This window comes from Halichoerus grypus, chromosome 6, assembly GCF_964656455.1.
Source record: "Halichoerus grypus chromosome 6, mHalGry1.hap1.1, whole genome shotgun sequence".
NCBI classification, from domain to species: domain Eukaryota; kingdom Metazoa; phylum Chordata; class Mammalia; order Carnivora; family Phocidae; genus Halichoerus; species Halichoerus grypus.
Window position 1 is genome coordinate 18267931 of NC_135717.1, and position 21864 is coordinate 18289794.

Sequence of the window (21864 nt, forward strand, 5' to 3'; positions counted from 1 at the left end):
AATGTTTAAACGGGAACCTGTTTTCAGTGGTTTCTTTGGCTGGCGTTCATAACAAGTCGCCTTGTGTCCGTTGGAAAGGCCCCCTTAGCACAGCCTATCCAGATATGCGTAAGATCAGTTTGGCTCACAAAGACCTGAATTCATCACAAGGCAAAATACGGTGGTGGTGTCCCTTGGAATCCCAAATGTTCTCGCCCTACTTTTCTTCTGCCTTAATTTGGAAAAACTTCCTAAACAAACAGTCTCTTGGAATTGGCAGTAGCATATGGTGTTTACCTTGTGAAACTGCCATGGGGAGGAGATGTTGAAAATAACCTAGTGGGTAAGAGCTTATGGTTCAGATCCTGGCTCCCGACTAGGCTGTGTGACTTGGGGCAAATCGCTGTATCTCACCATGTTTCAGATTCCTCAACTACAAAATGGGGTTATAACTGCCTCCTTTTAGGGCTGGTGCAAAGGAGAATTTTTTTTTTTTTTTTAAGATTCTATTCATTTTAGAGAGCGAGCGAGTGAGAGAGCACATTCGAGGAGGGGAGAGGGGCAGAGGGAGAGGAAAGGGAGAGAATCCCAAGCAGAGTCCACGCCAAACTTCGAGCCCAATGAGGGGCTTGATCCCACAACCCCGAGATCATGACCTGAGCCAAAACCAAGAGTCAGATGCTCAGCCAACTGGGCCACCCAGGCGCCCTGCAAAGTAGTAGTTTAATTATGCATTGTTATACATAAAAAGCTTAAACCGGTGCTTGGCACGCAGTCAATATTCCCATAACGTTGGCAACCGCACTGGGTGTTTTATACCCAGTCTGGCTCAGTCCTCAAGGCAGCCGTGTAGGATGTGCCTTGTCCCCACGGTGCCCCAGAGTTCACACAACATCTCTGAGGTCACCACGCAGGAGCATGGTGGGGGCCCTACCCAGCACCACAGTGGGAAGAGTGGGAGATTGGCAGATAATAGGAGGCTGCATTCAGGCCGCCCAGCCTGTCACCATGAAATCTGACCAAAGAGAAATGATAAAAGGGGTAAAAAGAAAGAAAAAAAAATCTATCTATATATATATAGATATAGATAAATATGTCTGTCTATATATATATATATATATATGTATGTATCGAGGCCTGAGTCTTTTGTGGTGAGTTTATCTGGCTTCCGACACAGCGTGATTCTGATAACCCTTACCCTTGGTCAGATCTCACTAGCTGAGTAGGGACCCTTCCCTCTCCAGAGTGACAGCTCCAAACCAGTTGTTAGAGGCTCCCTCTCTTCTCCCCCTGATATTCTCAGAAGAGTCCCCCCAAGAGAAAAGCAGGAGCCTGCGTTACCACGATGAGGCCGACCAGAGCGCCCTGCAGAGGATGACCCGGCTGCGTGTCACCTGGTCCATGCAGGAGGACGGGTTGCTCATGCTCTGCCGGATTGCCAGCAATGTCCTCAACACCAAGGTATTCAGCGCCCCGGGCCCTGCTCCTTCCCGGCCTGCAGCCTGTGGCATGGCTTCCCCTCCTGTGGGGAGCCATTTCCCCGTGTGGCCCCTGGGGCACTCCTCTCATCTGTTTTGCTTGGCCACCAGGAAGAACATTGCCCAGAATCCTACAAATGAATGCTCCCATTTTTGCACATTTCTCTCCAGCCTTGGGGTAACACACACAAATCTTTGCCTACCTGCAGGCTAGGCGGCCCAGGGTTGTTCTCTCCGTCTTCACCAGGGGTCTGACACTTTCTGCTCCCCTTTTTGTGCCCTCATCAGCCTGGAAAACTCCCCTCTCTATCTCTCCTAACTGTTTATCATTTCTGGAAAGGCTTCAGTGATCCTGCCAATTGGAAGTAATGACCGTGTTCTTGCTGTGCCCCTTGGACATAGACTTTCCATGCTGCTTTTGCTGCTGGTCCTTCTTGGCCCATTGGCACGGCTGCACCTCACAAGGCAGGGAGACTCGTTTGTTTTCGTAGCTACAGCCCCCAGCATGGTGCCTGCTGCACGGTGCTCGCTCGGCCGCTGGGTACTGAGTCAGTGTGGAATGGTGATGGCGGCCTCGGCCTGGCTCCACGCCTTCCGTGCCACCATCCCCCACACTCACGTGTCCTCCCGGGCCGTGTCCCTGAACCCCGGCGGCTGGGGAGGAACTCGCTTCCCGGGTAGCAGATTCTTCCTCTTTCCTCTGATGTCACCACCTCCAAGAAGGTCCCGAGGCCCAAGCTGGAGTTCAGCTCCTCACCCTGTTCCCCACAGCAGCCTCACTGACTCCTGCGCTGTCTGTTCCCGCCACTTTGTGCTATTGGGATCTTCTGAGTTTGCAGCAAGGCATAGGGAGCATCGAGGTAGGCAAATGTCCAATCAAGCTGGTTCACCGAAGCCACTGGAGAATGGGCTCTGCCACCTTCTAGTGCAGGGCCCCTTCTAGGTCGTAACGCCACCGGGTAGCGTGGGAACAGCAGCTCCCTCCGAGCCCGGTTTGTGTACCCTGTCCTCAGGCATGCCGGCCGAGAGGTGCAGCCCTCGGTGCCCTCTGCCTGCAGGCTCATTGGATCCCTTTTCTGGACCACTTTTCCCAGATGTTCTTTAACACCCCCCCCCCATTCCCTCCTAAATACCAGCCCAATCCCTTCTCCCAGAAGCAAGCTGGAGGTGACGTGTCGCTGTCCCTAGTATCTGTCCTTTGCCTCTGCAATGGCTTTCCATCGCAACGCTGACGGGAGGGAGGTGCCTCCCGCCACCCACCCTCCATGCAGCTGGAGGGGCCCGCAGAGCCTCCACTCCCCTGCTTGAATTGACACCAGATTCTGGGGCCGCCTCATTCTGGGGGCTGTCGGAAAATAACCTTGTCGGCAAGCCCCCTTCCCTGTCTGGGCTCTGCCTTCCTGCACGTTTTGGCCGAGACGTTCTCCTGAGTCTCTGATGAAACTCCTTCAGTGCTTCTGTTTCTGCTGATGTGCAGAATGTTTCTGAGCACACATAACATGAACTTAAACCTTTAGAACCGTCTAAATACAGTGGTGTGCTCCTAACGCTCCCTAACATATTGCTCCTCCAGACAGTATTACCCGACACCCTCTGAGCACCTGTTACTTGCCAGAAGACACTCTCTCCCAATGAACATTGAGGACTTGGGCTTATTCTTTGCCCAGCACCTCACTGGTGCCAGGCACGTAGTCGGTGCTCCGTAAATCTCATAGTTTGGGGTATCTGCTGCGGAAAGAGGCACCACAGAACATACCCTCCCCCCTCCTTTACATTAAGAACCTGGAACGTGGGCTCTGAGGATACTGACGTTCCATCTCGGCTTGTGTTTGCTCCAGGTGAAGGGCCCCTTCGTCCCCTGGCAGGTTGTGCGGGACATTTTGCACGCTACCTTTGAAGAGTCTCTGGATAAAACATCTCACTCAGTTGGACGAAGAGCTCGCTACATAGTCAAAAACCCACAAGCCTATCTGAACTATAAGTAAGCCTCGTTTGAACTTTCATAACTTCAGGCCAAGGTTGCTCCCATGCTTCTAGTTTGTTACTCTTCTCTCGTCCCGTTTGCTTAAGAGTTGTCCGCTGGCTCACCAACAGCCTGTCCCAGTGTTGGGGTCCGTGATTTTTCAAGGGCCGGGCCTGCTTCCGGGCCCTTCCACACATCCAGTATCATGTGGACTTTAGGCCAGCCTTGGGAAGTAGGTGCTGTTCTGCTTTGCTACCCAGGAAGAAACGGGCCGTCTAGGCTAGGTGGCTTACTGAATATATCCCCTCTGTGCCCACCTCTTTCTCACCCGGCCAGGGCACAGTACCATCGCCCGCCCTGTCAGCCTCCTTGACAGCCCCCTCCACAGGCACGGGCTTGAGTGGAGAGGGCCAGAGAGCATCCGAGTGGGGTGCGGAGGGGCCCAGGTGTTGCTGCCAGCACGAGAGGGGGGCCAGGAGGGGACACATGGCGGGGTTGGGAAGGACTGCTTCCACCAACCGGTTGTTCGTGCCATGGGTCAGTAGGAGAGCTTGGCTCTGGCTGGATTCTGAGCCTTGGGCCACCTGCCATCAGCCAGGCTGTAGAGAAGAACAGCCCAGCCCTGGATTGTGGAGAAAACTCCAGCCGGGGTTTCTCAGCCTCAGCACTATTGACATTTGGGGTCAGATAATTCTTTGCGACGGGGCTGTCCTGTGCGTTGTAGGCTGTTTAGCGCTGGATGCCAGTAGCGTCCCCACCCCCAGCCGTGGCAGCCAGACATGTCTCCAGATGTCTGCGGGGGCCAGTGGGTTAGACATAGCGAGGGGCCTTCCTGCAGGGAGCCGCTGGCCCCTGTGCATAGAATCTTAGACTTCTCTCTCGCAAAGGGCTCTGGTCACCTGCCCCAAACTCCCATTCTTTCAGAGTGGAAACGGGCCCAGAGAGAGGATGCCGGTTGGCCAGGGTGACAGGGCGTTGGCAGTGGAGTGAGTTCTGGGACTTGGGCTTCCTGGCCCCTGCCTGAGGCTCTTGCTCGTGTCCTGCAGCCACAGCCGGGGGACGGGAACACGAGGGGGCTGTGGCCTGCAGCTGCCGGACCTAGCACATGGCATGTAACCACTTGGAGGCCGCTCCCTCACCTGTGAGCAGGGCAATGCTACCAACCGTAGCCACCCCTGGCCCACGCGCCCCAGCCCTTGGCAGACATGTGACCTTGGGGGCCCCTACACCTCACCGAGCTCTCGAATGGAATGACGGTCTCTACCTTGCAAGCTCTTTATGAAGGTGCAAGTGCCTGGCTGCTGGGAGCTCTGCAAACACCTGTTGCCTTTCCCTCTGTTTCTTTTTGGGCAAGTCAGGCTCTCTTTCCGTCACGGAGAGACAAAGATGTCTGCAGTGGACAGTTAGTGCTTTTGACTAATAGCGAACACCAGGGCCTGGATGATAGTTTAAAATTTACAGTACACTTCCACATAGCGCATCTCGTTTGGTCCTGGCCAGATGCCTGTGGGGGCAGGCAGGCGGGAGTCGCTGTTCTCAGTTTACGTGTGGCGGATGGAAGCTCAGAGAAGCCAAAGGAGTGAAGCCTGAGCAACAGCGGGCCTGACTTGAATCAGGGTTGGTTGACCCCAAATCCTTCCTTGTTAAGAGCTGTAGTCACCCAGCAGATGTATAAGTAAATCATACCTTGTAGTTAGCCAAGGCCAGACGTGTTAGAACAGGAGCCTTTCCTGATGGTTCTGAACACAGACATCATTACAATGGCAGACTTCACGTTTGTCCTCTCTTCCTGCAGGGTTTGCCTCGCTGAGGTGTACCAGGACAAGGCACTTGTTGGAGATTTCATGAATCGAAAATGTGATTACGAAGACCCAAAGGTAGGCCCTGTGTGGTCACTGGGCTCGGCCTGCCCTGAAGGCAGGGGGGTGTAGGTTCCTGTCTGGTCCTCCGGGTCCCACAGCGCCTCTGCCGGCTTTGCAAATACGGACGTTGTTCCTGAGCGTCTGGGAGATCAGCTCGTCAGTTCTGGGAGGTCGCTGCTCTGGGAGTTTGTTACAAGATTTTCCTTGATGTGTCAGCAAAACCTCCCTTCGGGGCGAGAAAGGGCTTAACGTCTCGTTCTCCCACGTTGAAAGGTTTGTGCCAATGAGTTTAAAGAATTTGTGGAGAAGCTCAAAGAGAAGTTCAGTTCGGCTCTAAAGAATCCTAACCTTGAAATCCCAGACACGCTCCAGGAGCTGTTTGCCAGGTGAGGTTCTTCGGGGAAGTTTCTGTGTGATCCTTGTGGGGCAAGAGGAAACGTCATGCCTGGCCACAGGCATCTCCCTTGGTCAGCACTTCCATGGCCTCGCAGCTAACCCTGCCGTGTCCTTGACTCAACCACCTCGCCTCCTCTCATGGGCAACTTGAAAACGGGAGACCCCTGCCATCCGTAGCACCCCACCGGGTGTCCCCGTTCCTTCTGCCGTGGAGGCCCTGCTGCTGACCTAATCCAGGCCTCCGCAAGTGGTTAGTATGCTTTTGCCAAGATTGCTCGTTTGACATATGCGGAAACCAAGCTAGAAGTAGCTCACCCAAGGCCACGGTGCTTGTGAGCCGCAGGGCCAGGATCTGAACTTCCACATTGGGTCTGACTCCAATGTCCCAGCCCTTTCCAGCTCAACCAGTAGGCACCTGCAGAGAACATACTTGGCTTTGAGCATAGAACCCGTGAAATGTTAAAATCTAGAGTTCTGTAAACCAGGCCTGTTTCCACTGCTTAATCCAAATGTGAGTTCCTTCTTACACCCTCATCGAGACGGTCCCTCTGGCCACTGGATTTTTTCTGAATCTCTTCCTATAGAGGTGACAGTCATCGATCCTTTCCTATTTGGGAACCGTATGATACGGTTGTAGCTAGCCCCCAAACGTCATTTGGAGATCTTGTTCTTTGATTCAACCAACAAATAATTCACGTCGTGCCTGTGTATGCCAGGCCTAGGGAGCGATTTGTAGTCCTTTGCAGAGTTGACACCTGTTACTGTGTTTTGTGTTTCTTTTTGCAGCAAACTGTTCCCCAGAACTCCCAAATGGCAAGGTTTATATTCAATTTTAAAAGTGCTTCAAATGACCCGTTTACCTATTTGTAATTTATAACCCCACCTATTTTCAGTAAATATATGGGGAGCAACTTTTAGTTACAGAAAAATACAGTTAAGGGGCGCCTGAGTGGCTCAGTCGTTAAGTGTCTGCCTTCAGCTCAGGTCATGATCCCAGGGTCCTGGGATCGAGCCCCGCATCGGGCTCCCTGCTTGGCGGGAAGCCTGCTTCTCCCTCCCCCACTCCCCCTGCTTGTGTTCCCTCTCTTGCTGTCTCTCTCTGTCAAATAAATAAATAAAATCTTTTAAAAAAGAAAAAGAAGAATACAGTTAAAGATTATTTTAAAGGAGAGTTCATGAACCATTTGGAGAAAAGAAGTCTCATCCAGTTGTAGCAGTTTTAACACTAAATTTGATCTTGAGCATCCTCGCAGGCCAGGCAAAAAAGGAAATGGATCCAACAACTTTGAAAATAGTCCCATTTCTGAAAAGGTACTTCTTCTTATTACTAAATTTCAAGAGTTTACTGTTGCCAGGATGAATTTTGACTTTAGGATCATAGAAACCAAAGAAAAGTCTTACAGAGAAACGGCCATGTTTCTTAAAAAGTGAGTTTTGCGATTTCTTATATTTCTTTGCCTGGCTGTGTATTGTGAAGGCTAGCGCATTGGACTTCTCTTCTTGTATTTATTTGCTTGGTAGGAACACAAGGAAGCAGCATTACTTGAAGCTCAAAAACACAGATGGGGAAATAATCTGCTACCTAATACAACTACTCTCTTTTTTGGGTATTTTGTTCCAGGCATCTTTCTTATGCTTGTTTGTAATCATAACGGGCCCATGATTTTAGATCCCTTTCCCTTAACAATTAACAGTGGCTCTCTGCCATTAAACACTTTCCTGTGTTGTTTGATAATTGTCAGTGAAATGAACATTCCTCATTTCCTCAACCCTCATTTTACAACACGCTCATTTGGGGAGCAGAACGTGGTATGTTCTCATTGTAACTGACACGTACGTGTTTGAATTTTAATTAATGAGTTTTATATTTCCTCCAACACTTCAGCCAGTAAATGGCATGTTGAGTAAGTCTCCGCTCGGTTGGTGAAGGTCAGCCGTGTTCCACTGACACACTCATGTCTCGTTCCTTATGCAGATACCGAGTTTTGGCGATTGGAGACGAAAAGGATCCAACGAGGAAAGAAGATGAACTGAATACGTAAGCACCGATTGACCAAGTGCCTTTCCCTCAGCCGCTCGATTGGGCTGCCGGTGGCCCAACTGGGGACACTCAGGGTCATATCTAGCCTGCCCCCCTGTCTTTGAAAATAAAGTTGTGTTAGAACATAGCCACGCCTGGCCCATGTGCTGTCTGCCGCTTCTATCCTGAAGCATCAGGGTTGAGTGGCTACAACAGAGACCCCGAAATCTTTATTACCCAGCCCTTTCTGGGAGAAACTTGCCGACCCTAGCCTCATGAATCAGTGGCCTAGCCTCAAGGCGGGTTGAGGAAGGGATTTGAATTCCAGGCCCATGAGCTTTCCACACAAAGCTCTGGTTAGAAAACCTGGTTTTTTTCCATGTTGGAAAACAATATTCAGTTTGATTTTAGCTCTGTATTTCAGTGAGAAGCTTCTTTGGAGGAAAAAGTTGTTTAAGATTAGAGGAAAATGGGGCACATGGCTGGGTCAGTCAGTAGAGGATGAACTCTTGATCTGATAGGTAGATAGATAGGTAGGTAGGTAGGTAGGTAGATAGATAGGGCGTGCAATTTTTGATTTCATAGATAGACAGGCTGAAAAAATCTCAGCGCTAACTGCATTTGTCAGTTGTCACGTAAACCCGTTTCCAGGGTACGGCACCCCTTACCCACTAAGTGGAAACGTTTCTCCCTGCAAAAATTGACCAGGTAGTAAGGCTTAAAAACCACCACTTGTTTTGTTTTGGTTTATGAATAGTTTTGGCATTTGGGTCACTTTTGTGGGATCACTTTTTCTAAATAAAAACTGCATCCACTCAGACTGAGCGGTGCCCATGGCCCACAGCCTCATGTGCTGTGCCCTCCTGCCACTGTCTTTCAGCATGGATGACATCCACTTCCTGGTGCTCCAAAACCTCGTCCAGAGCACGCTGGCCCTCTCGGACAGCCAAATGGAGTCCTGCCGGTCATTTCAGGTGGGTGGTAGGGACCTGGCAACAGCTTCGTGGCAGCACTGTGGGGCTCAGGCCATCAGAGGTGGGAGCTGAGCGAGGCCCTCGCTCATTCTCTTCTCAGCTGTGCAGTCTCGGGGGGGCCCCGATTTCCCCTGAGACTCCTGTGCCCCCTTCTTTCATCTTCCAAGTGTGGGGACAGGATCCAGTGACTTCCAGAATCCCTCCCGGGCTGAGGTTTTGAGTCGAATGTTAATGCAGAAAATGAGGCTGAAGAGGAAGCGAGCCACGACAGAGAGCTGAGGGAGCGACTGACCTGTGCAGCTTCTCTTCTCCAAGCAGAATTCAGAAATGGCGAGCTGGCCAGAGGTCCCCGAGCGGGAAAGCGGCCTTTCTGTGGGCTTATCTCTCTCCCGGGAACGTAATGCTGCTCTGTCCTGGCTGAGTGAGGGTGGAAGGGAAGAAGGCGGTTCTCAGTGGACCCCGTCCTGAGCCTGGGGAGGTGCTGGGCTTAGCACTTGTTTGTGAACACGGAGACTTGCGTTTCAGAGGCGCGAAGAAGCAAGTGCCCGAGATCTCACAACACTCTCCGTCAGACCTGAGACCGTGGCTCCAGGGCCCCGGCGGGGAGGTGCGGAGGAGGGCCTGCGCCACCCCCCTCACCGCAGCCGTGCCTCCCTTGTTCTTAATGACCACACCGGTCAGCATGTGGGCCCCGGGCCCCCCCACCCCCAGAGGCCTGACAGGAATGCTGCTGGTCCCCAGGACTCTGACGCAGGGTGTAGACAGCGGGGTGCAGACCCAGCTGGGGCACTGCCCACATTCTCCAGGTGGTGCTTGTTACTTTGGCCGCAAGGGAGGTGAGGAAGATGGGGGGAAATGGAGTGATTGAGGGAAAACCCGTGGCCAGGTGTGACCACAGTCCTTGTACAGCAATGGCCAGGCCCTCGCAGATCCAAGACTGAGTGTTCATGTCTCTTCTTTGAATTCGGCACCATGAGGTGCAGTTGCTTGTCCAGCAGTGACATCTGGGACAGTCTAGTAGGAGGGTCCCCAGTCATCCTGTTCTTGCTATCCTTGGTGCCACGGAGCCCTTGAACCCTGCGTACTCACGTGAAGTGTGTGTGTTTCCAAGTGGGAGGCTGGTCGTGGGGCGTCGCCCCCTCCTCTGTGCCGAAAGCCTCATGTGAGCCGGAACATGCCAGAGAACAAGACTGGAATAGGGTGGGGTGGGGCAGAAGTCCCACAGAGACAGCCCCCAGTCTGGCCCCTGGCTCTGTCTTACTGGACCTGAGCTTGTTTAAAAAGAAAAAAAAATTGTTTAAATTTACTACTGACATTGCCCATAAAAATCCCAATTTCCGACTTCACCTGTGGCTGCGGAGGAACCTCTTGGCTGCGCTGCCCAGAAGGGATTCGAGCAGGACAGGACCTCGGGAGTGAGTCCAACTGCCCATCCCATGAGAAAGCCCAGCCCCAAAGTTAATGGCAAAAGCCAGGTCCCTGCGTCCCAGCCGGGGCCTGTCCCCTGCATCATGCTGCTGCTTGTCATTCCTCTGGTTCCATTTCCAGGTGGTGTCCAGGCTCTCGTCCCTCTCCTTGACCCCCAGGGGCGTGGGAAATTGCATGAGAGCACCTGGGCCACCGCAGGAGGCAGGGCGCTGCTTTCGTGGCCGTCGCACCTGGCACCGAGCACTGGAAGGCCGGCAGGGACAAGGCCAGGGGCCATGTGTAGGATCCCACTCGGCTCCCTGCAGCCCCAGGTTTCTGGGAGGCGCAGTGCAGGGCAGTGGGTGGAAGTCTGGTGGGCTGGGCCACACTCCCTCCCTCCCTATACGTGGTCCGAGCGCTCCTGCGCCACTCCAGCAGCTGTTGGGGGGATATGCCCCCCTTGTCGTCGTCTTCATACGGAGAAGAGCTGAGGCCACCAGGCTTTCCAGGAGAAGCTGCGTCCCAGCTTGCACTCGCCCAGGGGGCAGGAACGGTGGTTTCCTGGCCACTCTCAGCCCCTTGCCCTCTTCCCTGTGCAGTGCTCCCCCCCCTCGAGCCTGTGCTCCACGGCTGACGTGGAAGCTCTGTCTAGAGAAATCGGGGGTGGTGTGCGGGCCTCAAGACTGACAAGGCCCAGTGTGTGTGCAGAGCCCCCTCCGGTTCCAGGAGAACACCCCTTGCTGCCCCAGCACCCCATCTGACCACCACCTTGGCTCCGATCCCCTGTCCTTCTGCAGTGGCGCAGTGGTGAGGTCGCTGGGCTCGAGGACAAGGCCTTGTTCTGTTCTTGGTCCCAGGCCTGCCCAGCGGTGTGGCCTCGGAGGATCCCTTGAAGTCCACGAGCCTCCATCTTCTCTGCCTCTCGTGGATCCAGGGCCAACGCAGCAGAGAACCTCCCAAGCCTAAAATTCTCAGGCCATGACACGTTTGCCTGGCCAGTGCTTTTGAGGAGACGGGTCTGGCAGGGACTTTCCTGTGGTCTGGCATATGCTAGACACTCGCCTTGGGTCGGCTGGGTGAGCCAGTGCTTTTCAGAAACGGGAGTCACTGGGACTCTGCTTGCCCTGCCGGCCTTGGAGCTGCTCTTCCTCTGGGCCGGTCCGAATCTGAGCCATGGAGCCGGGATGGCGTGGCTGGCAGGAGCCACATTTGCCCCGTGCTGGTCACCTGGTGCCAGGTGCTGCCGTGGCAGCAGCAGACCACTGAATCTGTGCTGCTGTGGGACTTCTTTCTGGTGGAGGAGAGAGAGAACGAGTAAGCGAATGAGGACATTTCAGGTGGAGAGCGTTGCTACGGAGAAAATAAGACAGGTTCCTATAATACAGTTGACTGCAGAGGAGCAAGGAGGAGAAGGCTTTGCTTCTTGAGGGGACATATTTGAGCTGAAAGCTGGGTGTTGAGGAGTCAGCCTTGCAAAAATTGAGGGGGGGAGATGCTGTCCAAGAAATGGGAGGTGCAAAGGCCAGGCTCCCACAGTGGGAAGGCTCTTTGAGGGAGGAAGTAGGAAGGCCGGGGAGGCCGGAGCGGTGGGCAGGGTCGCAGTCCCGGGAGTCCTTGTCAGGTGTAGTGAGGACTGGCTGTTGGCCCTGCAGAGGGAAGCCGCGTGTGGTCTGGTGGAGGCACACGGGGCTCGCTGGGGCTGCGTGGCAGATGGCCGAGGCTGGGGGCAGGCGGCACAGGCGGAGGCAGGGAGAGCACTTAGGCAGAGGCTGAGGAGCGATGGTGTAGATGGCATCAAGCCCTTGTGTTTGGGAACGGTTTATGTGGGCACAGCCAACCGGATCCACTGATGGGCTGGGCGAAGGCTGGGGAAGCGAGGGGTATCAGAGGTGGTTCTGCGTTGACTCCCATGACCTCGTATCCCAAGACATAGCCGTGGGGTGCAGAGCTGTCCTTTGTCCCAGCTGCCTGTCCTCTGGGGTGTCCCTCTCTCTGATAGCGGTGAAAGTTGTCATCGGATTGCTAGCTTCCTGCAGGCTCTCCCGCCCCGCACCCCCAGGAGTCTGCTCCAGCCTCCCAGCCCCTCGGCCCCGTCTCAGTCCCTCCGGCACACGTGATGGGCTCCCCCTTCTGTGCACCCCCGCGCCCTGCCCCTCTCCCCCCAGCTGCTGGAGAGCCTCGCTCACCCACGGCCTTGCTGTGTTGCAGACTTTCCGCCTGTACCGAGAGTATAAGGACCACATCCTCGTGAAGGCCTTCATGGAGTGCCAGAAAAGGAGCTTGGTCAACCGGCGCCGCGTCAACCACATGCTGGGCCCCAAGAAGAACCGGGCTCTGCCCTTCGTGCCCATGTCCTACCAGCTGTCCCAGACCTACTACAGGTGAGCCCTCCAGCGGGGGCTGGGCAAGGCAGGGCCCGTGTCAGAGGCCGCACCACACCTTCTCTGCAAAGAGCAGCGCGTGGGAGCGGAAGGAGCAGGGCATCCGTCTTCCTCGGAGGGCGTGCAGCTTCTAGGAAAATCTTAAATGAGAAATGAGTTTCTGAGGTACTCACGAGCCCAGTGAAAGGCACGGCATCCTGGTCGGGCCTCATGGGCCGTTCTCACGGCTCAGAGCTGCACCGAGCTGTGTGTTCAGTTTGAAGCCATCCCGTATCTTCCAGATGCGGTCTGTAGCCCTCAGCCGTCCGAGCGGTGGTCTGGGCTGCTGAGCTACTTCTTGACCATTTCTGCACTGCGGCATTCTTGTCTGTGAGCCAAGGGGCGGCGTTCGCATCCGGAAGACCACCTGGGTCCCTCCCTGGGACCTAGGCCCCCGTTACAGGGTTGTGGGAAGGCACGCTTTTGAACAGAGGCCAGGGCTTGACTCTGCGGTCGCCTCATGGAGACAGTGACCTGGACACACGTGTCCTGTCGTCTCTGCATGGGTCGGGGTTTGCCTGGGGTAAAGATGATCGTCACAAGAAGTGCATTCGCCTTCCCCAGTTTGGCGCCTGTTTATAGCGAATGCCTGCGAGGCGTAGAGTATTAGGTTAGATGCAAAGACACGGCCCGCCGGGAAGGTGCTCACGTGAGCCGGGAAGGCACAGGCAGTTAGCTTGAAACGTGGCACCTTCATTCGAGGTAGAAAAGAGGGTTTTGGGCGGGTCGGGGGGAAGCTGGTGTGGTCAGTTTTGAACGCAAAGATCTTAAGGGCCCGTAGCCCATCCACGTGGAGGCCTCCAGCACCGCGTCCTCAGTTTGGACCTTACCTCCTTTCTGTCCATGCAGGATTTTTACATGGAGATTTCCAAGCACCGTCTGCACGGAATCGTTCCAGTTCTTCAACACAATCCTGGCTGCCGGCAAGTTGGACCAGCCCGATAATTTTTCCTTCAAAGACCAGGATAATCACAAGTCTACAAGCCACCTGGTGGCATTTTCTCTGGACAGCCCTGGAGGGCACTGCGTGGCCGCCCTGACCCTTTTCTCTTTGGGCCTCATTTCCGTGGATGTCCGGATCCCGGAGCAGATTGTCGTGGTGGACAGCTCCATGGTGGAGAATGAGGTCATGAAGAGGTAAGGGAGGAGGTGTCAGCAGGCGCCCCTAGCATGCTGCTCTGAGTGCACCGGGGGGCCTCATGCACCGTGGTGTCCTGTGGTGTCCGCGGTTTTATTTGCTCCATCATCTGGTCTTCTATTTTTTAAGCTTTTATTTATTTATTTGAGAGAGTGTGCGCACACGCACACAAGCAGGGGGAGAGGCAGAGGGAGAAGCAGACACCCCCTGAGCAGGGAGCCCGATGTGGGGCTCGATCCCAGGACCCTGAGATCATGACCTGAACCGAAGGCAGACGCTTAACCGACGGAGCCACCCAGGCGTCCCTCCTGGTCTTTATGCATTCCACCAACACATGCTGAGTCTGTGCACGTCATGTCTGGCCCTGTGTGGCATCTGGCACATGAGATGGCAGATGTCAGCAGGGCGGCAGGGAGCTCCCCGGGATGGGACCTCAGATCTGGGGACTCGGGACTAGGGACTTCAGCACTGTGTCCAGCCCACTGCCTCGTGCTGGTGCCTCCAGGCGCGGGGGGGGCTTGGCTGTGCCAAAGAGAGGGACCTGTCGAGGTGTGGCTCTGGCAGAGGTCCTTGAGGGCCTAATAGCTAAGCTGGGATTTAGTGGAAAAGCAGGCAGTTTAGGGACAGAAACTGTAAGGGTTTCCAGCAGCAGGAAGAGCCCTTGCAAAGGCACTGCTATGTGAATGGGGGTGAGCGCGGCCTGTGGGGAGGTGGTCAGAGGGGATGAATCTGGAGCGGCCAGACGCCCGGGGGAGGGGGAGGGGATCTGTAGCGACCACAGGCCATTGCTGAGGCCGGAGCATGGCAGCCCCTCTGAGGGGGCCACTCTGTGAGGGAGCCGGCCCTCCGCCGCCACAGGGCCGGCTGGGCCAGCAGACGCGCTGGGCCTGTGCTCTGTCACCCAGGTCCGTGTTCTTCTCCTAGTCTGGGGAAGGACGGGGGCTTGGACGAGGATGACGACGAGGAGGAAGACTTGGATGAAGGCTCGGGGAGCAAGCGCCGGGCCATCGAGGTGAAAGCCCGCCAGGCCTCCCACACCAACTACCTGCTGATGCGGGGCTACTGCGCGCCCGGCATCGTCAGCACCCGCAACCTCAACCCCAACGACAGCATCGTGGTGAACTCCTGCCAGGTGACGTTCCGCCTGCGCCGCACTCCCGCGCCCACCCGGCTCTGGCCCACCGGTGAGTGTTTGCCCGCCGACGCGGGGGGCTGGCCTGCTCAGTGCTGCTGGTTCCCTCCGGGGCTCGGAAGTACACACTTCCACAGACTTCTGAAGTATTACTTTTGATCTCTTGCTTTGAAAGAGGAGTGCTCGGCTTACATTCATCATCTACATCTCCGTTGTTTCCAATTTTTACGCTCTCTTTAGCCCTCTGTGCGTTACCTCTGAAACTTTAAATAGCTTACTTAAACCTTGCTTTCCCATACCCTGAATTTGAGGCAGTCTCTTCTTCCTCTACGTAAAATGAGAATATTCGGGCCCCTTCCCACCCCTTTCTTGCCTCCCCTTCACCTATCGGGGTGCATGGTGTTCACTTTCAGTTTCGAAACCCCAGTTGGTGTTCTGTGCTCTGTCTGGAGTTTGGCTCGGGCCAAACCTGTGACCGTGGTCTTGGCAGAACCAGCTTTTCCAGGAAGCCACGCACAGCAGCCCCGGCTCATGGAAGCTCACGTGGGAGTTCAGGGAGGGGTCCCGGGGTGTCCCCCAGGGTCTGAGGAGCGGTGAACACAGGAGCACCAGGAAGGCAGGGCCCAGGGCAGCCCAAGTTGAGGAACTCCTCCAGAGCTCCGGGGCTACCGTTCTCAGACCCCAGCCCCACCTTCCTGCCCTTCATCCTGGCCCCGGGGGTGCATCCCGACCGCTGGGCCCGTGCTCCGTCCACTCAGAAGGTGACCCCTCCCTATTTGGGGGGTGGTGAGTTGGTGTTGGGGCTCTGGGCTGGGCTGATTCGGGTTCTCCTTGTCTTCACAGTCCCTTCTCTGGAAGAGCTACCCGTGGGCATATCCTGCCTCCCTGACAGCTTCACCAGGCTGATCAAGAACCAGGGGGCCACCTGCGGCCTGGAGGAGTTTGTCCACCAGGTGGAGCTGTGCGGGTATGAGCCGGGAGATGTGTGTGCTGTCTTGGAGGTCCACGGGGTCATTGCGGCCACTGGGTGCTTTGGGGTGGACAGAGTGGAGCTGAGCAGATGGTTCTCTGCCTTTGAGCGGACAGACGCCGAGCGCACTAGGACCTTCGCAGACTACATCCAGGTGAGCCGTGCTCTCAAGTAATGTGGGGTAGCCGACGCAGAAGGTACCACTCACCGGCCAGATGCACGCTGCGGAGGAGGGGCTCGGCTTGGGGCGTGTAGTGTAATTTTTTCAAAGATTAAATTAGTCGCCAAGATTAGAAATGGGAGATTTTGCCTAAAACCCAGCTTCTCTGGAATGTTAGAGGTTGGGCACCCTGGGTCCCGTCTCTTCAGCACAGTGGGATGGAGCCAAGTAGAGCCATCTCTGCTGGGCCCACAGCTCCTGGATATCCTGCACCTGGCCCCACAGGACTCCCCGCTGTACCTGCCTGGGTCCATTTTCATCAGGGACCCTTGAACCCAAGGAACGTATTAACAGATGGACCTTTTAAATCGAGTGCCTTGGGACTTGTCTGGCCCCGATGTGCCTGGTCTGTAGTTGGAAGCAGGTGTTTGTGAGTGCAGGACCTGAGAGCAGGGTCATGACGACTGTTCACATGGTATCTCCTTGTTCATATGACCCATGCTCCCTGTGGCCCAGGTGACAAGGGCTTACAGCAAACCCTCCCCAGACCTGCGTGACCTGGATATGAGTCCTGGTTCCAGGATGTGAACTGGGGCAAATTTCTTGAATCCTGACTCGTGGGTTTTTAAGCTAGGAATGAAAAGAAAGACAATAGCGTCGGGTGCAGTGTCTCGATCAGAACAGGGACCTTGCAAGCAGGGCTTGGTATAAGGACGAGAGGAGTTACTCTCATTCGTGTGGGAACAATCATGGCTTTTGTGGAACTTGATAGCACTCGGGGTGTTGAGTTCCCTGGGAGGACGCTTTCACGGCAGCTTCGGTTCTAAGAAGTTTGCCCCAAGCCTAGAGGGGGAAAGGGCTGCCCTGGGGCCGCATGGCCAGCTGGCGCCTGCCTTGGGCTGGAAGCCAGACCTCGCCCTCGAGTCAGTCTGTCCTGGTGGAGCTGGGCTTGCCATTTGCTCGGGACGCTCAGATGCACCGGGCAAGGGAAGCAGGCGTGAGGATCCCTCACAGACCCGTGTGTCTCCTGCTCTTCCTAGGACCTCCTGGAGCACCACCAGGTCCTGGAAGTCGGTGGCAACACCACTCGCCTGGTGGCCATGGCCTCTGCCCAGCCCTGGCTCCTGCACTCGGTGCGGCTGAAAGGCAGAGAGGAGGATGCGTACCCTCAAAGAGAAGACCCCCAGGCCAGACCCCGAGACGGGCCTGCCAGCGAGGACAGCCCCCCGGGGAGGCAGGCACCGCCCTCCCAGGGCCCCCGGAGCACCAAGAGGCGTGCTAGCTGGACGAGCAGTCACATGGCCTGTCAGGGCAGGGAGACGGACCCCGAGAGTACCCAGAAGCCCCCCGCCAAGAGGCCCACGCTCCAGGATGTGCGCTGGGCCCCCAGCCCCAGGCCCAGAGCAGAAGAAGAGCCAGAGCCCCCGGCACCTGCTCTGCCACCAGTTCCCGGAGACACAGGTGTGAAGGAGCCTCCCCCAGGAGCACTGGAGGCCGGGCAGGAGGACCAGGAGGAGCAGCTGAGCTGTCAGGCCCAGCTTCCAGAAGGATCTGAAGACCCCAGAGGTACCGAACAAACCTGGGCCCCCACCCCACCTTCCCCCACCTGCCCATCGTCTGTCCTGGGCTGAGTGTCCCCCACACCCCACACCTGCCCTGAGACGGGGAACCCCAGCTTTTCCTAGTCTCAGCGTTGAGGGGGTAAGGTCTTGCCTGTTCCCACTAGAGGGCTTCAGGGGCTCCTGAGCAGGTCTGTGAATGACCAGTGTGGGACACGAGGGTGGGTCTGGAAGGCCTTGTTGGCTGAGGCGTCCCGTGTGAGGGCGCAGTGGTAGGAACGGGGGGCGTCGTGCCTCCTGTCGGGATTGGCAGACGTGCAGGGACGGAAACCTGCTGGGCTCCCCTCCTGCGGGGTAGAGGCTCTCACCTGTGCTCAACGCTGGCCTCTTCGTGTGCTTTCTGAAGGCGTCTTTGTTTCCTTGGGGCTGTTTTTGCCTTAGGGGGTTATGCACACGGCTCTGTGGTCGGGGCTTTTGGGTGGAAGATGAGGTGCTCACTTGCCTCCCCTCGTGGGGGTTCCTCAGGGCCCTGAACACCCCCCACACACACACACATTTGCACACTGCGGCCCAGCCCAGTTTGCTTCTCGGGGGGCGAGGGCTCTGTGAGGACTGGGCTTGCTGTCCCTCTGTTCGCGGCTTTATCCCCAGAGCCTGGAAGGACGTGTCGCATGAACAGAAGAGGAAGAGATGGACTCCTGCCTCTTAGGTTTCATGTCCTCTCCCTCTTCTGTCAGGTTTGGCCGAGAGTTCTGTGGCCAGCAGCCTCTCCCAAGCAGCACGGGAAAAGTGAGTGTGTGCCCAGATCCAGGCGGCCTGGTGCGGGGCGTGGGTGCGAGGGTGGGGAGTCTGTCCCCCGGGTCCCAGTAGTGATCATCACATGGAGATCTTCCACGGTCCGGTGCGGTAGTTCTCGGCCAGGGGACCTGGAAATGTGTTGGTCTTTGGTCGTCCCACTTGCTGGGGAAACAGGGCAGGAGCTGCTTATGGGGAGCGGGTGAGGGCCAGAGGTGTAGACTTGGGCAGTGCGTGGGTCCGTCTGGAACCATGGGCTTCACGGGAGCCTTCCTGGTGAGGGGGCGCCTCCCACACGTGTGCTGGGGCCGTGAGCCCCCGGCTCCGATGCAGCGCTCCCGGTCATGGCGGTCAGAGCCCGGTGTCCAGCTGGTCCTGGGCCCCTCCCATGCCTGGACCCCGTGTGGCAGACCAGTCACTGGGGCAACGGGGGACTGCTAAGACACAGGAGTAGGTCTTCTGCATAAAGACCTCTGTGAGCTCTAGCCTGATGTGGAGTCGGCCATTGCCCCTGGGGCCAGGATGGAGCTGGTGCATCCAGAGGTCAGCTCGTCTCCCTCCTCTGCCAGTGCGGGGCCCTGTGGGGGACATTGGCACGTCACGGCCTCGGTTAAGGCTGAGTGTGAGCGGGTCCCCTCAGCTGGCGACCCTGGGCCCTGGGGTAGGGACTCCTCATTCCAGATGGGCAGGGGGGTGTGGAGGAGCAGGACCCCCGGCCCTGTGACGCAGGCCAGGCGCCGACCGCCCTGAGCCTCAGCGTCCCCTCGGTGGAACCGTGTCCCCTCACCCACCAAGCCTGACGCCTGCGTGCCGCCCCTGCAGGGACTGCGAGAACATCTCCTTCGTCGCCCGCCCGTGGCGCATCGTGGACGGCCACCTGAACGTGCCGGTGTGCAAGGGCATGATGGAGGCCATGCTCTACCACATCATGACCCGGCCCGGCATCCCTGAGAGCCGCCTGCTGCAGCATTACCAGGGCGTCCTGCAGCCCATCGCCGTGCTCGAGCTGCTGCAGGTGCGGCCGGGCTGGGCTGGCCAGGCCCCCCCCACCCGCCCCTGCTGACCGCTGCTCCCTCCTCCTGGGCCCCTGCTTCAGCCTCCCAGCGGGGCGGCCCGTCAGGAGATTCTAGGTTCGGCCTGAGAGCCAGGCCGCTCGCATGGGTCCCTTACTTACTTTACCCCCCTGCTCTGCCCTGCCCAGAGAGGTGTCCTCGCTGCCCTCCGAGGCCGCCAGGCCGGCCCAGGAGCCCCTCGCCTGTCTTCCCTGGGCCCCTGCGGCCCCCACCCCTGCCCTGGGGTCCTGCAGCCCCCAGGGTGGGACGGAGGACCTGGTCTGCAAGTGCACCCGTCACCCTAGGTGTCCTACTATCTCTAGGGCCTGGAATCCCTGGGCTGCATTAAGAAGTGCTTGCTGAGGAAGCCGGCCGCCGTCTCGCTCTTCTCCAAGCCCCAGGTCCCGGAGGCCCAGGCGCCCTCCAGCCCGAACGAGAGCCCCACTGTGTTCTACGAGCCCACGCTGGACTGCACCCTGAGGTTGGGCCGCGTGTTCCCCCACGAGGTCAACTGGAACAAGTGGGTCCACTTATGAGGCACGTGCGGTCACCACGACCCCCCCTCCCCGCCACTGGTGCCTGAGGAGGGCATGACTCCCTGGGGGGGGCTCCACCTGGCCCCCGCGTGTGCCGCACCCTGCCTGGTGCACAGGGACAGGTCTGTGCCAAGCCTCGGGCCCGGAACTCGGAAGAGGGCCTCCCGCCCGCCTGCTCCGGGGGGCTTCCCGGACGGAGGGCCCTGCTCCATCCCGCCGGGCGTTGTCAGGGAGCAGCTCCCGGGAGGCTTGGGTCCCTGCTGTCCCTCTCTCGTTCCCAGGGCGTGTTAGCCGTGGCCGCAGGCACGGATCCTGCGCTCCGTCGCTGCCTGCTTTCTCTGCGGAACTTGGGTTGTGGTGAGTCTGAGAGGCCCTGGTGGGCTTGGCCTCCAAGGGCCTCCACCGTTAGGGAGCGGAGCTGCCGGCCCGGGCCCCCGTGCCTTCCACCTTCCGTATGGACCTCGGCGGCGTCATCCTTTGGCCAGTGAGGGTCAGGAGCTGGCCTTGCTCACAGCCCGCGTTGCAGATTCCAGCCACCATGGCAGAAAGGCCAAGTGCCCCAAGTGGCAGGGCCTCGTGGGGGGCGCGTCACAGAACGGGCTGTGTGTCCTGCCGCCCAGGGCCCCAGCAGGGACTGACCCCTCTCCAGGCAGGACATCGGACCCTGAGCCTGGGGCCCCCTTGTCGGTCCCACAAGACAACTGGCGGGCCTCCGGGGGGGTGGGGGTGGGGGGCGCCTTTCCCGCAGCTGGAGCCGAGGAGCTGAGCGGGCCTAGAGTTGGTTTGTTCTTTTCCCTTCTTTTGTCTTTAAAAAAACCCCTTGGCATGTATTTATTTATTTTGTAATTAAAGTGAAGGAAAATGCATTTAGGTTTCTGTGTTTCCTAAAGAATCTCTGTTCCCCTGGGGGCCTTCCTGCTTTCACCTGCAGAACCGCCAGGAATAGAGGCTCCCACTTAAACCAAAGGGGGAGGGAGGCGCTGCGGCCCTGACTTGCCCCTGCTCGGCCCAGCCCTCCTGCCCCTGCTCCAGAGCCCTTCCTCCTCCTCAGCCGGGCCCAGGCCTCTGTCTACCCGGAGGCGCTCGGGCAGCTGTGCCATGCAGGGTGGCCCAGGGCCAGGCCGGCCGGTTGCAGGGGTCACAGGCTATGGCCTGGGTTTGGGCAGTGGGCGTTCTCTTCAGCCCTTCCCTCCCTTCTCCCCCCCTTCCCTTTTTCTTCCCTCCTTCCCTTTCTCTCCTTTCCTCTCTTTCTTTTTTCTTTTTCCTTCTCTTTCTTTTGTATGTGTATATGAGCTGCCAACATTTTTTTAAAAAATGGGACATTTCACATTTTTAAAAAATCCAGACTTCTATCTTGTGGAAAACTGGAGAGCTCCAGCGACAGTGCATAGGGCATTGGGGAGTGTGGGAGTGGGGACGGGCCCCCCAGGCAGCACTGCCCCAGCCTCAGGCCCAGCCTCGCACCTGCCAGCTTCTCAGCCTCACAAAAGCAGCCCATCTGGGCATGTTTGACCTGCAGCTCCTGGCCTGGCCCAACTCAGGGCCCCGTGTTTCCATCTTGGGACCAAACTCTGGGGTGATGAGGGGCAGGATGGAGCACGGAGTGGGGAGTCTGAGGGTGAACCCCAGCACAGACAAGACCTGGCCAAGTCTTTTTTTTTTCTTTTAAAGATTATTTATTTATTTATTTGACAGAGAGAGAGACAGCGAGAGAGGGAACACAAGCAGGGGGAGTGGGAGAGGGAGAAGCAGGCTTCCCGCTGAGCAGGGAGCCCGATGTGGGGCTCCATCCCAGGACCCTGGGATCACGACCTGAGCTGCTGAAGGCAGACGCTTAACGACTGAGCCACCCAGGCGCCCCCAAGACCTGGCCAAGTCTTAACCGTCACTTTTTTTTCTCTCATTTTTACTCAAGTATTAAAAAAAAAAAAGTGGGGAGATTTTTTTGAGATCAAGTAGAAAAAAGAGTGTGTTATCTGCTTTATGAACAGAAAATACTTTACAAATGCCAGTTGTTTGGGAA

At 57.0% G+C, this 21864-nt stretch overlaps 1 protein-coding gene across 2 annotated transcripts in view; it reads left to right on the forward strand.

Moving 5' to 3' along the window:
- The window catches only part of GTF3C1 (general transcription factor IIIC subunit 1), a 70820-nt gene extending 50113 nt beyond the window's left edge, over positions 1–20707 (forward strand). For both annotated transcript variants that reach the window (XM_036066200.2, XM_078074662.1), the window contains 14 exons: positions 1283–1440; positions 3296–3438; positions 5216–5297; positions 5556–5668; positions 7654–7716; positions 8579–8672; positions 12288–12460; positions 13349–13636; positions 14562–14821; positions 15613–15893; positions 16940–17465; positions 18196–18247; positions 19076–19268; positions 19629–20707. In XM_036066200.2, the coding sequence (XP_035922093.2) occupies positions 1283–1440; positions 3296–3438; positions 5216–5297; positions 5556–5668; positions 7654–7716; positions 8579–8672; positions 12288–12460; positions 13349–13636; positions 14562–14821; positions 15613–15893; positions 16940–17465; positions 18196–18247; positions 19076–19268; positions 19629–19841 (2639 nt within the window). In that variant the 3' untranslated portion in view covers positions 19842–20707. The remainder of the gene's footprint in view (positions 1–1282; positions 1441–3295; positions 3439–5215; positions 5298–5555; positions 5669–7653; positions 7717–8578; positions 8673–12287; positions 12461–13348; positions 13637–14561; positions 14822–15612; positions 15894–16939; positions 17466–18195; positions 18248–19075; positions 19269–19628) is intronic.
- Positions 20708–21864: the final 1157 nt, after the last annotated feature.